We start from the raw sequence: 15,641 nt of genomic DNA, 5'->3' as shown, positions 1-15,641 counted from the left end.
CGCCTGACACAATGTGGCCCTGATCTCAAATTGGGCAGGGCCTGGCTCTCACTCTGTGTCTGGGCAGTGCCCGGCACAATGGGCCCTGATCTCAGTGGGGCCTCGGGTGGCTCCTGCTATAAACGGTAACGATGATTAGCACATCCCTCACTGCTCAAGGGCTGTGGGGTGATGGCTGCTGAGACTCCTTCGTGGGGAGCATACTGGAGTGTTGAGCAGGTGCTTGGCTCAGGGCAGAGGCAGGATCGGGTGCCACCAGAGACCCTATTTAAAGTGGGGATGGGGGTACGTTGCAGATTCTGCTTCGGTTTCCCCAGCCTAGCCTGTCCCATGGGCACTGGCCTTGGGAAAGTGGGCTTTAGAGGCAGCCTCCCCTGTATATGCACAGCTGAGCTTTGTACCCCAGGACGCATGCCTGAAGCCCTACATGTGGGGAATCCAATCACCTGCCCTGCCTTGGGATCTAGGGTGAGGGGAGGGCAGCATCCTGCTTGCCTTCAGTGCAGGAGCATCCTGCAGGGATCAGGTTGGGGGCCGTCCCCTTTAGATTTCAGAGGGAGAGAGGAGGGGTTCAGCTCTGGGATAATTTCCTGCCGGGGGAAGCCCCATCACCGGGCTGTTGACAGCTGGGGTGGGCTGGGACCATAGGACCCCAGAGTCATTTACATCTCCACTTTGCATGGGGGTATGAAATGCTCTGAGAACATGCTGTCAGCCATGCCTACCTCTTCTTGGCTCTTCCAGCCTTGGGCATCCGCCCCCCAATTCGGATAGAGCAATCATCGTCCTCCGTCACCGAGGGACAGACCCTGGACCTGAACTGCCTTGTTGCAGGCCAGGCGGCAGCCACGGTCACATGGTACAAGCGGGGGGGCTCCCTGCCGGCGGATCACCAGGTAGGAAAGCGAGGCTGGTCTAGTGGGGAGGTTCTGTCCAGGTTCCTCTGGGTCCAAAGAATGTGGCTACTGGGTGAAAATGGCAGCTCTGGGAATGAGCTGGGCTCTGTCCTGCTGCGAGCTGGCTCTATGGGGGTCCCGGTGCAGTGGCAGGACCCCTAGTCGAAAGGGCAGAGCCAGGAGTGGCGTTCTCATCCCTGGCGGCAGAGGAGTCGGGGGCTGGGAGCGTACATGGATAGGGGGGTGAGTCCTGCTCTGCCAACTGATCAGCAGGGGACCTGGGAGCAGCAGGCGCAAGCCTGAGCCTGGTGGAGGCCAGGCAGGCAGCCCCACGCTGTGTGGTGCAGGTTAGACGCTCCAGCTCCATCCCCGCAGAGCTGGGTCAGAGGACAGCAGCCTGGCCTTCCTTCTCTGACTCTGGGCTCTCCGTGACCCGCCCCGCAGCTCTCTGGCTCGCGCCTGCGGCTGGTCCAGGTCTCAGCGGCTGACTCGGGCGAGTATGTCTGCCGCGCCGGCAACAAGGAGGCCTCTGTCATCATCACCATCCAGCAGAGCAGCAGCATCTCCTACCGTGAGTTGTGCGTGGCCACTGTGCTCTCCTCTTCCGCAGGGCGGAGGAAGCTCGGTGCCCTCTGGGGATGTGCCTCTAGTGGGCAAGCCTGAGCACCCGCAGGTGCTGCCATCCAAGGGGAGATCTGAGCCCCCCAACAGGGTGACTAGAATTGATGGGGTGGCTCTGAGCTCCCAAAGGGCGAGGTCTGTGGGTTGTGGGACAGGCCCCTGGGGAAGCGGCTGGAGCCCTGAACTAGACCAGGCAGGGCATTCAGGAGCTCCCTGCTGGTGCTGATCTGGCCCCAGCCCTGGGAGACCTGCCCCCACAGCTCTGCTCCATCTCTTCTCCATGGGAGGGAGCTGGAGCCCGCAGCTCCAACTCTCTGCCCTTGGCCCCTCCAGCCTCAGGCGTCACCCCACCAGTGAGGATCGAGTCTTCCTCATCCTCCGTCGCCGAGGGACAGACCTTGGACCTGAAGTGCATCGTTGCGGGCCAGGTGCAGCCCAGAGTCACATGGCACAAGCGGGGGGGCTCCCTGCCGGCCGGCCACCAGGTAGGAGACATGGGGGGCCTAGCGGGCATTTCCAGAGGGTGTTTCCTGGGCCTTGGATTCCCTTTGCCCTCCCAGGAGGGGGTCTTGTCCCGGGGTTTCCTGGAATACCTTCTCCTCCTGACCAGGCAGCGGGGCTTGGCTCCAGTGGCTCGGGAGCAGAGATATAGTTAGAGGAGGAGGAGGGGCCCCCTGGGCCAGGAGAGCTCAAGGGAGCAGAGCTGAGCAGTCCTGCCAGGAGACCCAGTGGGAACAGCCAGCCCCACCCCACAGCGCAGAGCCTGGGGAGGGGTCGCTTGGGGCCAAAGGCGGGGTAAGGGAGTGGAGGGATCACTGACCTCGCCAGCTTCCCGTGCGCTCCCTCTTCTCATGGACCCGTTCTCCACATGATTCGCTGCCCACCAGGTCTCCGGCTCGCGCTTGCGCATCCCCCAGGTCTCAGCAGCTGACTCAGGCGAGTACATCTGCCGCGTCCGCACTGGTGCCATCACCCAGGAGACCTCGCTCATCGTCACCATCCAGGGTGGCGCCGGCTCCTCTTACTGTGAGTTTGGCCTGGGCTGGGCTGCGGGCACGGGGAATGGCCGGGAAGCAGGAGGGAGCTGGCCTGGGCTGGGCTGCGGGCAGTGGGATGGGCCGGGAAGCAGGAGGGAGCTGGCTGATGTGCTGGCCTGGGCTGGGCTGCGGGCACGGGGAATGGCCGGGAAGCAGGAGGGAGCTGGCTGATGTCCTGGCCTGGGCTGGGCAGCGGGCACGGGGAATGGCCGGGAAGCAGGAGGGAGCTGGCTGATGTCCTGGCCTGGGCTGGGCTGCGGGCACGGGGAATGGCCGGGAAGCAGGAGGGAGCTGGCTGATGTCCTGGCCTGGGCTGGGCAGCGGGCACGGGGAATGGCCGGGAAGCAGGAGGGAGCTGGCTGATGTCCTGGCCTGGGCTGGGCTGCGAGCATGGGGAATGGCCGGGAAGCAGGAGGGAGCTGGCTGATGTCCTGGCCTGGGCTGGGCTGCGGGCATGGGGAATGGCCGGGAAGCAGGAGGGAGCTGGCCTGGGCTGGGCTGCGGGCAGTGGGATGGGCCGGGAAGCAGGAGGGAGCTGGCTGATGTGCTGGCCTGGGCTGGGCTGCGGGCACGGGGAATGTCCGGGAAGCAGGAGGGAGCTGGCTGATGTCCTGGCCTGGGCTGGGCAGCGGGCACTGGGAATGGCCGGGAAGCAGGAGGGAGCTGGTTGATGTCCTGGCCTGGGCTGGGCAGCAGGCAGTGGGATGGGCCGGGAAGCAGGAGGGAGCTGGCTGATGTCCTGGCCTGGGCTGGGCTGCGGGCAGTGGGATGGGCCGGGAAGCAGGAGGGAGCTGGCTGATGTCATGGCCTGGGCTGGGCAGCGGGCACGGGGAATGGCCGGGAAGCAGGAGGGAGCTGGCTGATGTCCCAGCCTGGGCTGTAGTCTCGTGCGCCCTGTGGGTTGATCGTAGCTTGGCAGGGCACAGTGGGTCCTTCACCATCTCTGAGCTCTCTGTGCTGAGCCTCTGTTCCCCTTCCAGCTCTGGGCGTCACCCCCCCAGTGAGGATCGAGACCTCTTCCGCGTCCATTGCTGAGGGACAAACCTTGGACCTGAACTGCCTGGTCGCAGGCCAGGCGCAGCCCAGAGTCACGTGGTACAGGCGGGGGAACTCCCTGCCAGCCAGTAGCCAGGTATGGGGGCTCATGGCGGCTGGGAATTGATGGCCGTAGCCCGTAAATTCCCCCATGCTCCTGGGAGCAGCAGACCCATGGGATTTCCTGGGTGGGGCAGCGACGGGGAGAAGGTTGGTGTCCTTGGACAATGAAACCCACAAGAGGCAGCAAATGCTTTGGAAACCAAATGCCTGGAAAAGTCCGTGGTGTCCCAGTCCTGCCTCAGGAGGAGCCACAGGGGCTGCATGGGGGCTGGGAGATGGTGGGAGTCGGACACAGTCCGTGCCAGCCTTGTAAGGGCTTGTCACACAGGCAGGGCTGGCTTTCCCAAGGAGCCCAGCTCCTCGTGTGCCCCTGCCTACCGAGCACAGCTCTCCTCAATGCCCCATGGCCTCTGCCCTCTCTCCCCGCCAGGTCTCCGGCTCCCGCCTGCGCATCCCCCAGGTCTCAGCTGCCGACTCGGGCGAGTACATCTGCCGTGTCAGCAACAGCACCGGCCCCCTGGAAGCCTCCGTCATCGTCACCATCCCCCGCAGTGCCGGCTCCTCGTACCGTACGTCTGGGCAGGGTGGGGCCCACATGTGGAGAGGCCAGTGGGCATGGCACTCAGTGCCAGGGGCCCACACAGACAAGGGGCATGGACCCAGTGCTAGAGACCCCTGGGGGCCCAGTACCCTCTCCTAGATTGGTTCGTACCCATCTCCATGGAGACATCTGTTGAGATTGGCTCAGGGCCCTGGCCTGGCTCAGGAATAGCAGGGGCTTCACATCGGGGTGCACAAGCCAGGAGTCCATGGGGATCGGAGACCCCTGGTGTGGTGAGGTGGGCACTGTGGGCTAAGGGGTGGGGCCAGGTGGGTGCTATAATCCTAGGGCAGGTATTGGGATCCACCTTGGCTAACTCCAGTGCATTGTGGGAGGGCACAGACCCTGCCCCAGTGCTGGGTTAGCCCTGTGGGGCAGGGTCCATGAGGGAGGCTCCCAGGGCTCTGAGTGCTGGGGAGGGCTCGCTTGGGACTGCACAAGGAGGGGAGCCGGGGGTGATAGGATGCGCTGGCTGCATTGCGGGGATCCCATCACCTAGGGGGCCTAGGGTGGAGTCCTTTGGAGCTGGGCAATGCACTGGGAACCTTCCTGCCATGGCTGGGCCCTGCCTGGGGAGATGGACGACACTGCCTTTGCTCCTTGGCACCGTGATGCGATGTTGCACCCTCCCCCTCAGCTCTTCCAGCCTTGGGCGTGGCCCCCCCTGTCCGGATTGAGTCTTCCTCATCCTCCATCGCAGAGGGACAGACCTTGGACCTGAACTGCCTCGTTGCGGGCCAGGAACAGCCCAGAGTCAGATGGTACAAGCGGGGGGGCTCCCTGCCAGCCAGTCACCAGGTACGTCAGCAAGCAGGGGGCTGGGCTGAGCTCCAGATTGGTTTTCTCAGGCCCTGCTCCTGGAACGGCTGTGTCTGGAGGCTCCCAGACAGAGGAGCTTCCCTGGGCAGGGAGACAGGCTTCTGGGCTTTGCCAAGAGTGAGGAGAGAGGTGATTGAGTCGCTCCAGCCGAGGGAATGAAAGCAGCAGTGGGATGCTTAGGGAAGGAGCAATGGCAGCAGATGGCAGCTCTTCTTACCACTGTGCCCCACCCCGGGAGCAGGGGGCCTCAGGACTGACTGGGGCTGTGGACTCTGGGAATCAGGGCAGGCTGCTTCTTGTTTGCAGCTGACACAAATATCGGAGTGGTAAATAAAAAGAGGTTAGGTCACTGACAGAGCAGTCGGATCACTTGGTAAACTGGGCGCAAGTAAACAATATGCATTTTAATATGGTTAAATGTAAATATATCCATCTAGGAACAATGAATGCTGGCCACACTTACAGGATGGGGGACTCTACCCCGGGGAACAGGGACTTTGAAAAAGATTTGGGGACCATGGTGGATAATCAGCCGAACATGAGCTCCCAATACGATGCTGTGGCCAAAAGAGCTAATGCAATCCCGGGATGCATAAACAGGGGAATCTCGAGTAGGAGCAGAGAGGTGATTTTACCTCTGTACTTGGCACTGGTGCGACGCAGTTGGCATCCTGGGTCCAGTTCTGGTGCCCACAATTCAAGAAGGATGTTGATACATTGGAGCGGGTTCAGAAAAGAGCCACAAGAAGGATTAAAGGGTTAGAAAACACAATTTATAGTGATAGATTCAAGAAGCTCAATTGATTTTGCTTAACAAAGAGAAGGTTGAGGGGTGACTTGATCCTAGTCTGTAGGCATTTACACAAACAAACGTTTAATAACGGGCTCTAGCAGTGAAAGGTCTGACAGGATGGGACTTGAAGCTAGGCCCATTCAGACTGGAAATAAGGGGGACAGCGAGAGCAATTAACCACTGAAACAATTGACCAGGGTCTTATGGATTCTCCAGCCATGGCAATTTGTAAAGCAAGATGGGATGTTTTTCTAGAAGCTCTGCTCTAGGATTTATTGTGGGCAGGTCTGTGGCCTGGGCTATCCAGGGGGACGGGCTAAGTGATCACAATGGCCTTGGAATCTATGAATCTATGTTTGTCCTGGTCTGTCACGGACCCTCTCCCCACCAGGTCTCCGGCTCCCGCCTGCGCATCCCGCAGGTCTCAGCGGCCGACTCGGGCGAGTACGTCTGCCGCGTCAGCACCGGTGCCGTCACCCAGGAGGCAGCTCTTGTTGTCACCATCGAGGACAGCACCGGCCCATCCCACTGTAAGTCTGCCTGGCCTGCGCTGACGTGGCCTCTCTGGCAGGTAGTCAGTTCTCTGGGACCAAATCCTGCCAGCCGCTCTACAGGCAGGTGGGCTTCGGCAGCCAGGACTGGACATGCCCTAGCTCGGGGCTGGTGCCTGAGGTGGGAGATAAGTGATCTGCTCCCAGGCCGACTCCCGCACAGTCCCCTGCCCACAAGCAGCAGTGTCTGACTCTTGGAGCACTAGGAGCGAGGCTGTCCTGGGTTCGAATCCTGCCTCTGCCATAGATTAGCTGCATGGCCTTGTGCAAGCCTTCCCCTCTCTCTGCTTCAGTTTCCCCATCTGCTGAAGGGGGTGATGATCCTGCCAGCAGGATCAAGGCTGTGGCACAGTTCCCGAGGAAGGGCTGGGAGCCCCTTGCTTGAGTCTTTTCAAAGCTGCCTGCATCAGGCTGTCTGGGATGAGGGGCTCCTGCTCTGGCCATGGGGGCTGGGGGTGGACTGGCTGCTTTGTCAGGCAGTTTCTATCTCCAATTCCTCCGCTGTGTGAGGGGACCTCCCCTGCAGCTCTAACTTCCATCTCCCCCGGCTCCTCCAGCCTCAGGTGTGGTGCCCCACGTCCGGATCGAGTCTTCCTCGTCCTCCATTGCCGAGGGACAGACCCTGGACCTGAACTGCCTCGTCGCGGGCCAGGCGCCATCCACAGTCACGTGGTACAAGAGGGGGGGTGCCCTGCCGGCCAGTCACCAGGTAGGAAGTAGCCCAGCACCTGGGGGCACTTTCTTTCTTTTTCCTGGGGTGTGGGGGGGATCTTCCCAGGATTGATTTGTCCTGGGGGACAGAGGGATCTGCTGCTTCTGTCTCCACAGAGCTGTGGCTGGGGATGGGACTGGCTCACTCCCCAGCAGGGCTCCGTCGATGGCCTAGCAGTCAGCTGGGGTTGGGGAATCCAGGTACAATAGACAGATAGACAGTCGCCAGTGAAGGGGGGAGCAGTCACTGACTGAGCCACCCCATGGCGGAGCCCGGCAGCATGGGGAGCGTGTGGGCTGGGGGCTGCCGTGGCTCTGGTCCCATGGCAGCTGTCGGAAGTGGGATCAGACTTTCCCAGGGATTGGCTGTAGACAGATGCTTCAGCCCTTTCTCTCCGACTCCTGGACTCCTCTCCCGCCAGGTCTCCGGCTCCCACCTGCGGCTGGTCCGGGTCTCTGCAGCCGACTCAGGCGAGTACGTCTGCCGCGTCAGCACCAGCGCCGGCCCCCGCGAGGCCTCCATCACTGTGAGCGTCTCCTCTGGCACCAGCTCCTCCTACCGTAAGTCTGTCTAGCCTGCTGATAGGTGGGCGGTCCTAAGGCCGTGGCTCAGGGGCTCCCCGGGGATAGTCTATCCAGTGACACTCAGACAGCTCATGAGCCGCAAGTGGCTCCAGGTGGCTCCTGCGGCTCTTCGCAGCACATACTAAAACACTGTGATTTCATAAGTAACCAAGCAGGGTGCTGTTACTCTGTTATTGACCGACTGCAGCTGATAAAATAATGCTATTCGGTCAGTCATTTTGCTGCGAGAACGATATCGAGATAATTCCCATCAGACTGTTTCAATCGGAATCTCTCGCGCTACAGGAAGTGAACCAATGGCTTCACGCGACTGGGGCTTTTGGGGTAGTGCTGCTGGCTAATTTAGCTCCCGAACGCCTGAGGTCTGGGTGTCACAGCTCTAACCCCGTTTCCCTTCCCCGCCTGGCAGGTCTGCAGAGCCCCATCATCTCCATCGAGCCACACAGCACTGCTGTGCGCCAGGGCGAGGATGCCACCTTCAAGTGCCGCATCCATGATGGTGCCCGGCCCATCAATATCACTTGGAAGATGGCCCCAAAGCAGCAGCTGCAAGGTAGTTCTCACGCCAGGTCCAGCCCACTGCTGCTGATGTCCCCCCCAGTGCCCTGGGTCCAGTACCCACGGCCCCCACCATACAGGACCCGACATCCCCTCTTCATCAGCGTCCCTTCCCCCACACCTTGTTGTCCTCTCCCTGCCCCCACTTCTCTCCAAGATCCCCCCATGAGTGCTAGCCCTGCTCCCCCAGACCCACAGCGCCTAGTCTCCTGTGGGGGCACTCCCATTCCCTGGCCAGGATGCTGGGCAGCCATGGGCATTGTCCCTCTCCACTGCAGCAGCCGTCTGCAGACCCTGTGTCGTCCTCCCTTCCCATGTGGGGCCATGGGGCCTGGACGCCCGTTGGGCTCTGCATATCTGGGGTGTGAGCAAAAACAGCCCACCCTTCCCCTGGGCCAGGGACACATGGGCCCCTGCTCTAGCCATGGCCCCGGCTCCCTGGGCTCGCACTAGAGTGAGAGCAAACAACCTGGGGCACAGAGGGGCTGCAGGGCAGCAGTGTTGGTTTCAGGGAAGCTCAGCTCCTCCAGTCCCAGCATATGCCAGCAAGAGGCGTGATAAGATAGAGTAAGAGCCTGGGTGCTCGGGGGAAGTTCCCAGCTACTCCAGTCCTGGCCTCTCCCAGCAGGGGGCGCTGTCAGTGTTTCAGGCGTTAGGAATCTGGGTTTTCTGCAAGAGCTCCCAGCCCCAGGGGTGAGATCAGCTGTTTGTTCACCTGTGTCTTTCCCCCTGCAGACAATGTGAAGATCAGCCCCAATGGCTCAGTGATCACCATCTACAGGGCTCGCCCCAGCAACCAGGGGGCCTATCGCTGTGTGGCCTCCAACCGCTACGGCGTAGCCAACAGCGTGGTTAACTTAATGGTGCAAGGTGAGAGGCCGTGAGTACAGGAGAGGGGGCAGCGCTGGGGACAGGCAGTTGGGATACCTGGCCTGGTCCCTAGCTCACTGACTGGCCCCTGAGAGCCTCTAGCTGGCACCCCAGCATTGTCGTTCTATCACACCAGTCCGCCTCAGCTTCCCCCTGTCCCGGGTGGGCGCTGAGGGTCTCGGTGGTGGGGCCAACCTGAGCTGCTGCTCCAGGACTGGAACCCTGTGTCGGCTGCCGTGCTCTGGCAATGGGGCTGGCGGAGGTGCACTCGGGCTGTTCCTGGTCTCTTGCCCGGGAGCCAGTGGAGCCTGGGGATGTTCCTCAAGCCAGGGAGCCCATGGGCAGGGATGGGGGGGCCTTTGGGGAGGGGTAGGTTTAACCCCCAACAGCCTCCCAGCCTGGATTGCATGTCCCAGTCGGGCCCACCCCCAGACACGCCCCTCAGTGCTCAGGGCTTGAATCCGCTTGTGTAGGGCTGGCCTGAAAGCCCACTGACTAGCTGAGCACACTGGGGGCTGGGCTGCTGGCCACCCCACTTTGGCTCCACACTCCTGCCCAGCAGCTCCTTGAAGGCTCTTGGGGCCATCTTGGTGCTGCCCCTGCAGTCTGCCGGGGCCAGCTCCCAGCTGCTCCATGAGGATTTCTAGCAGCTCTGGCTGGCAGGTTGTGCCCTGACTCCACCCCTCCCCTCTGCACCCTTCCAGGCTCTCCTACAGTGTCTGTGATGCCCCAGGGCTCCGTGACGGTGAAGACAGGCAAGTCCATCAGCCTGGATTGCCTTGGCATGGGCGACCCTCGCCCGCTGGTTCGCTGGAGCCGCTTGGGCATGAGGCAGAAAATCGAGCACCAGACCTTGTTGCCCCTGGAGAGCCAAGCAGTGCTACAAGTAAGCTGGGGCTGGGGGGAGGGGGAGGGGGAGGGGGCCCCGCACCATGGCACAGGCAACTTGGCCTTTATCCTGTCCATGTGGACCATGGGGCTATCGGGGTCGCCAGGGGATCTGCCCATGGCTGCACCACAGTCCAGTCCTGCCCGGCCAGGGAGCAGAACTCCCTTCCTCAGCCAACCATAGCAGGAGCTGAGCAAAGAAACCACCCATGCCGGCCTCTGATGGGGCATGGGGCAGTTCAGGGCCCACTCTGAAGTAGGGGGGCAGGCAACGTGGCCTCCCCATTGTGACTGAGCTGTCTGCCTGGATCGCACTGGGACAGGGACCTGGCCCGTCCTTCCCCGAGGCTGCTGGGCACAGACAGACCCTGGGTTTCTCTCTGGCTCCCACAGCCTGGATCCCCACACAAGTGCCCCTAAATACTGCCCTGGGCCTGGCGGACATGAAAGGGGCTGCTGCCCTCTGCGCTCCGGGCTCCCTGTCTTGCTGTCTGCAGGGCACAGCGCTGGACCCCCAGCCAGCTCGCTGGGCAGAGCCGCAACAGACAAGGCTGCACCCCCTACAACAGGACCTAGTGCCGCCTAACATCACTCCTGTCGCTCAGCCTTGGGGGGACTGGAAGGGGGATGTGGCTTCATCACACCCCACAGGCCTCCCAATGCTGTGTCTCTGCCCCCAGATCTCGGCAGCCAAGTCTGAAGACGCTGGCACCTACATCTGCGTGGCCCAGAACTCCATCGGCTCCGCACAGGTCCAAGTGGAGGTGAACGTGGAAGCTGCCCACGGAAAGCCCGGTGCCCCTGAGATCACAGTGAAGCCGACACTGACAGTGGTAGCTGGAGAAACCGCGACCCTCCAGTGCTCTGCTACAGGTACTTGTGTGCCAGGCAGGGCCACTGGCTTCCCTGGCGCTGTCCACTTGTAGGGCAGAGCTGGGGAGTAGCCTGCAGCCAGAGCTCCGAGAAGGGATGGGAGTTTGGGAGCGGCTCCCTGGGGAGGCTCCCACTTGACTTGGGGCAGAGATCCATGCCTCCTGTTCTGCCAGCCCCTGTTTGGCCTTCCCATTCCTCCTCCCTAGTATGAGTCTCAGACCTGGCAGCTAAATGGGGCCAGGCCTATTCCGTCTGGAGGTAGGAGACCACAAAGGGCAGCCAGAGGGCAGGGTTGGGGGGCACTTATCTCCTTGAGGCAATGCTCCGTGGGCAGCACCCTGCTGTTGGCACCTCCACATCCATCACACGTCCCAGGGCACTTGGGAGCCACCACAAAACCCATGTGAGCCCAGAGCCAGTGAACACCTGCTGGAACCACTGCTGGCTGAGATGGGTGGGCTTCCGGGGGAAAGCCAGACCCTGGCATCCAGCAGACAGGTGAGAGCGCTGAATTCTCCTTGCATTGTGGAAGGTGGGTTATGCCACTGAATGAGAAGGATGAAATAGTCAGCTCCACTCAGGCTGTTCAATCAAGTTCCCTGAACTACAGATCTGACAGGGTGGGTAAGGAAAGGCAAAGCTGCCCAAGTCAGATCCCGGGCCTGTCTGCATGCACAGGGCCAATTTCTTTACAGTCTGCAGGGTTTTTATGTTACCTATTTATCTCACAGGACAATTTGTGATTAGTCCACTTCCCATGGAATGTTCAATCGTTTAGACTGTTACATTTCTATCCTCCTTTACGTTCCCCTCTACAAAGAATCACAACACCTTTGACCTTCTTAAAAGAACTTATCTGGGGTTTAACCAAGAGTCTTAACCAGTTCATTCCATTTGTTCTGTGCGTCTGAGTGCATTTTAAACGTCACGCTTTCCACAAGATGATGTATGTCTCCACTGATACATTTCTTTGCTATTAAATTAACAGTATTTTTTCTGTAACAATTTTTTTTTACTTTATCCCTTTTTATGGTTTTATTACTACAGTATAACTTGTGATTTTAGTAGAAGCCGGCTGCAGGTTACAGAAGGATTACGTACATTCACTTCATGAGCAGTTACTTTATCTGCTAGTAATTTTGTTATATTTAGTCTTGGAAGGAGTAGATTTTTATCCGTAAATGTCAGTTTCACCATATACACACATATGGAGGCATAGACGTACACACAAACACAGACATAGAGACACAAACACACACACAAATATTTCCATCAATAATAATTGAAATTCACAGCTAGGCAAAGTGAGAAAAATGCTGCTTAAGAACTAGAGTTTGGTTTCAGGCTCTGCGCTTTGTCTGACACACGATGTTGACAATTTGTGTTTTAACAGTTATAAAGCATTAACTCTTTGAGTCTCAGCATTGACTGTCATTAAATAGCAAGAAAAAGAGGACTTGTGGCACCTTAGAGACTAACTAATTTATTTGAGCATAAGCTTTCGTGAGCTACAGCTCACTTCATCAGATGCATCCGATGAAGTTAGCTGTAGCTCACGAAAACTCATGCTCAAATAAATTGGTTAGTCTCTAAGGTGCCACAAGTCCTCTTTTTCTTTTTGCGAATACAGACTAACACGGCTGCTACTGTGAAACCTGTCATTAAATAGTTATTCTTCTTCGAGATGAGTTGCTCATATGCATTCCACGGTAGGTGTGTGTGCTCACCACGTGCACCGGTGCTGGAAGTTTTTCCCAGCAGTACCTGTAGGGGAGCACCCCAGCGAGCCCATGGTGCGGTATAAGGGGGTTGCGCGCTCCCCCCACCCTCAGTGCCTTCTTGCCGCCAGTGAAGGTGCTTCGGAACTGCTCTGCTCCAGCTTTCTGCTGTAGCTTCCCGGTTTGGACTGTTGTTTAGTTCATAGATAGTTAGTACCTGTAGTAAAAAAAAAAAAAGAACAGGAAGTCATATAGATAGAGTAGAGAAGTGCTCCGGGGTTGGGGCATGCCCTGCGCCCCGGGCTTTAAGTCGTTCGACACTTGTAAACGGCCTATGCCCATAAGTGATCTGCACACTAGCTGTTTACGCTGTCTTGGGGAAACCCACCTCAGCGACCGCTGCAAGATTTGCAGATCATTTAAGCCTCAGACCAAGAAGGAGCAGGACATTCGGCTCCAAGCCATATTGATGGAGTCAGCTCTGACCCCAACACTGCTACGCCGCTCCGAGTTGGCACCGAGCACCACAGCATTCGTGTGTGGCGACCCAGTGGTGCCCTCCACCAGCCGGCACTGCTCCCCATCCACAGGACACGCTAAGAAGATGAAGAAGCGATCTCGATCAAGGCACCGGGGCAAGACTGTATTTTAAAGAATCCTTATTGAGGTTACAGGGACAAGCCATCCCGATGTGTAAAAAGAATAGTAAATATGGCAGGCGACCAGCTTGGCTTAACAGTGAAATCCTTGCTGATCTTAAACACAAAAAAGAAGCTTTCAAGAAGTGGAAGTTTGGACAAATGACCAGGGAGGGGTACAAAAATATTGCTCGGGCATGCAGGAGTGAAATCAGGAAGGCCATATCACACCTGGAGTTGCAGCTAGCGAGAGATGTTAAGAGTAACAAGAAGGGTTTCTTCAGGTATGTTAGCAACAAGAAGAAAGTCAAGGAAAGTGTGGGCCCCAGACTGAATGAGGGAGGCAACCTAGTGACAGAGGATGTGGAAAAAGCTAATGTACTCAATGTTTTTTTTGCCTCTGTCTTCACGAACAAGGTCAGCTCCCAGACTGCTGCACTGGGCAGCACAGCATGGGGAGGAGGTGACCAGCCCTCTGTGGAGAAAGAAGTGGTTCGGGACTATTTAGAAAAGCTGGACGAGCACAAGTCCATGGGGCCAGACGCGTTGCATCCGAGAGTGCTAAAGGAGTTGGCGGATGTGATTGCAGAACCATTGACCATTAACTTTGAAAACTCATGGAGATCGGGGAAGGTCCCAGATGACGGGAAAAAGGCTAATGTAGTGCCCATCTTTAAAAAAGGGAAGAAGGAGGATCCTGGGAACTACAGGCCAGTCAGCCTCACCTCAGTCCCTGGAAAAATCATGGAGCAGGTCCTCAAGAAATCACTTCTGAAGCACTCAGAGGAGAGGAAAGTGATTAGGAATAGTCAGCATGGATTCACCAAGGGAAAGTCCTGCCTGACTAATCTAATTGCCTTCTATGATGAGATAACTGGCTCTGTGGATGCGGGGAAAGCAGTGGACGTGTTGTTCCTTGACTTTATCAAAGCTTTTGACACGGTCTCCCACAGTATTCTTGCCAGCAAGTGAAAGAAGCATGGGCTGGATGAATGGACTATAAGGTGGATAGAAAGTTGGCTAGATCATCGGACTCAACGGGTAGTGATCAATGGCTCCATGTCTAGTTGGCAGGCGGTATCAAGTGGAGTGCCCCAAGGGTCTGTCCTGGGGCCGGTTTTGTTCAATATCTTCCTAAATGATCTGGAGGATGGTGTGGATTGCACCCTCAGCAAGTTTGCAGATGACCCTAAACTGGGAGGAGAGGTAGATACGCTGGAGGGTAGGGATAGGATACAGAGGGACCTAGACAAATTGGAGGATTGGGCCAAAAGAAATCTGATGAGGTTCAACAAGGACAAGTGCAGAGTCCTGCACTTAGGACGGAAGAATCCCATGCACCGCTACAGACTAGGGACCAAGTGGCTCGGCAGCAGTTCTGCAGAAAAGGACCTGGGGATTACAGTGGACGAGAAGCTGGATATGAGTCAACAGTGTGCCCTTGTTGCCAAGAAGGCCAATGGCATTTTGGCGTGTATAAGTAGGGGCATTGCCAGCAGATCGTGGGACGTGATCGTTCCCCTCTATTCGACATTGGTGAGGCCTCATCTGGAGTACTGTGTCCAGTTTTGGGCCCCACACTACAAGAAGGATGTGGAGAAATTGGAAAGCGTCCAGCGAAGGGCAACAAAAATGATTAGGGGACTAGAACACATGATTTATGAGGAGAGGCTGGGGGAACTGGGGATGTTTAGTCTGCGGAAGAGAAGAATGAGGGGAGATTTGATAGCTGCTTTCAACTACCTGAAAGGGGGTTCCAAAGAGGATCAGTCTAGGCTGTTCTCAGTGGTGGCAGATGACAGAACGAGGAGTAATGGTCTCAAGTTGCAGTGGGGGAGGTTTAGGTTGGATATTAGGAAAAACTTTTTCACTAGGAGGGTGATGAAGTACTGGAACGGGTTACTTAGGGAGGTGGTGGAATCTCCTTCCTTAGAAGTTTTTAAGGTCAGGCTTGACAAAGCCCTGGCTGGGATGATTTAGTTGGGGCTTGGTTCTGCTTTGAGCAGGGGGTTGGACTAGATGAGGTCCTAGGGTCCCTTCCAACACTGATATTCTATGATTCTAAGACTGGGGGCGAGACTAGACCTACGTTGGGCAGCTCTCGATCCCCCTCGACCTCGCAGCCTCCAACTCAAGTTAAGTGGAGTAGCCCAGCCCACTCCGAGCCAGCTTCCCCGGACATCAGTGGCCACATATGGGTGCCCTCCACGCCAGAGGTCCTACAGGTGGCTTGAGACGTAATGTCTCTCCCGGTAGCGGCTGCACCGACCCCAGTGGCTCCTCAGTCCAGAGGCAAGCCAGTGCTCGGCCCACCACAGTCGCCACGCGGGCGGTACCGCTCACGGTCAAGGGAAGGTTCCCGACACCGTTCTCCGCAGAGTGAC

The 15,641-nt window shown here is 58.0% G+C and overlaps 1 protein-coding gene across 2 annotated transcripts in view; it reads left to right on the top strand.

Moving 5' to 3' along the window:
* HSPG2 (heparan sulfate proteoglycan 2) overlaps positions 1-15,641 on the top strand; it is a 193,686-nt gene that overhangs the window by 147,402 nt on the left and 30,643 nt on the right. For both annotated transcript variants that reach the window (XM_084651586.1, XM_084651585.1), the window contains exons 57-70: positions 745-896; positions 1,341-1,467; positions 1,851-2,002; positions 2,405-2,543; positions 3,535-3,686; positions 4,083-4,221; positions 4,891-5,051; positions 6,257-6,395; positions 6,974-7,125; positions 7,550-7,688; positions 8,122-8,265; positions 9,006-9,140; positions 9,845-10,026; positions 10,709-10,901. In XM_084651586.1, coding sequence (XP_084507712.1) covers positions 745-896; positions 1,341-1,467; positions 1,851-2,002; positions 2,405-2,543; positions 3,535-3,686; positions 4,083-4,221; positions 4,891-5,051; positions 6,257-6,395; positions 6,974-7,125; positions 7,550-7,688; positions 8,122-8,265; positions 9,006-9,140; positions 9,845-10,026; positions 10,709-10,901 — 2,106 coding nt within the window. The remainder of the gene's footprint in view (positions 1-744; positions 897-1,340; positions 1,468-1,850; positions 2,003-2,404; positions 2,544-3,534; positions 3,687-4,082; positions 4,222-4,890; positions 5,052-6,256; positions 6,396-6,973; positions 7,126-7,549; positions 7,689-8,121; positions 8,266-9,005; positions 9,141-9,844; positions 10,027-10,708; positions 10,902-15,641) is intronic.

The sequence above is a fragment of the Lepidochelys olivacea genome (genome assembly GCF_965140295.1).
Source record: "Lepidochelys olivacea isolate rLepOli2 genome assembly, chromosome: 18".
NCBI lineage: Eukaryota > Metazoa > Chordata > Testudines > Cheloniidae > Lepidochelys > Lepidochelys olivacea.
This window is presented reverse-complemented; position numbering and strand designations above follow the sequence as displayed.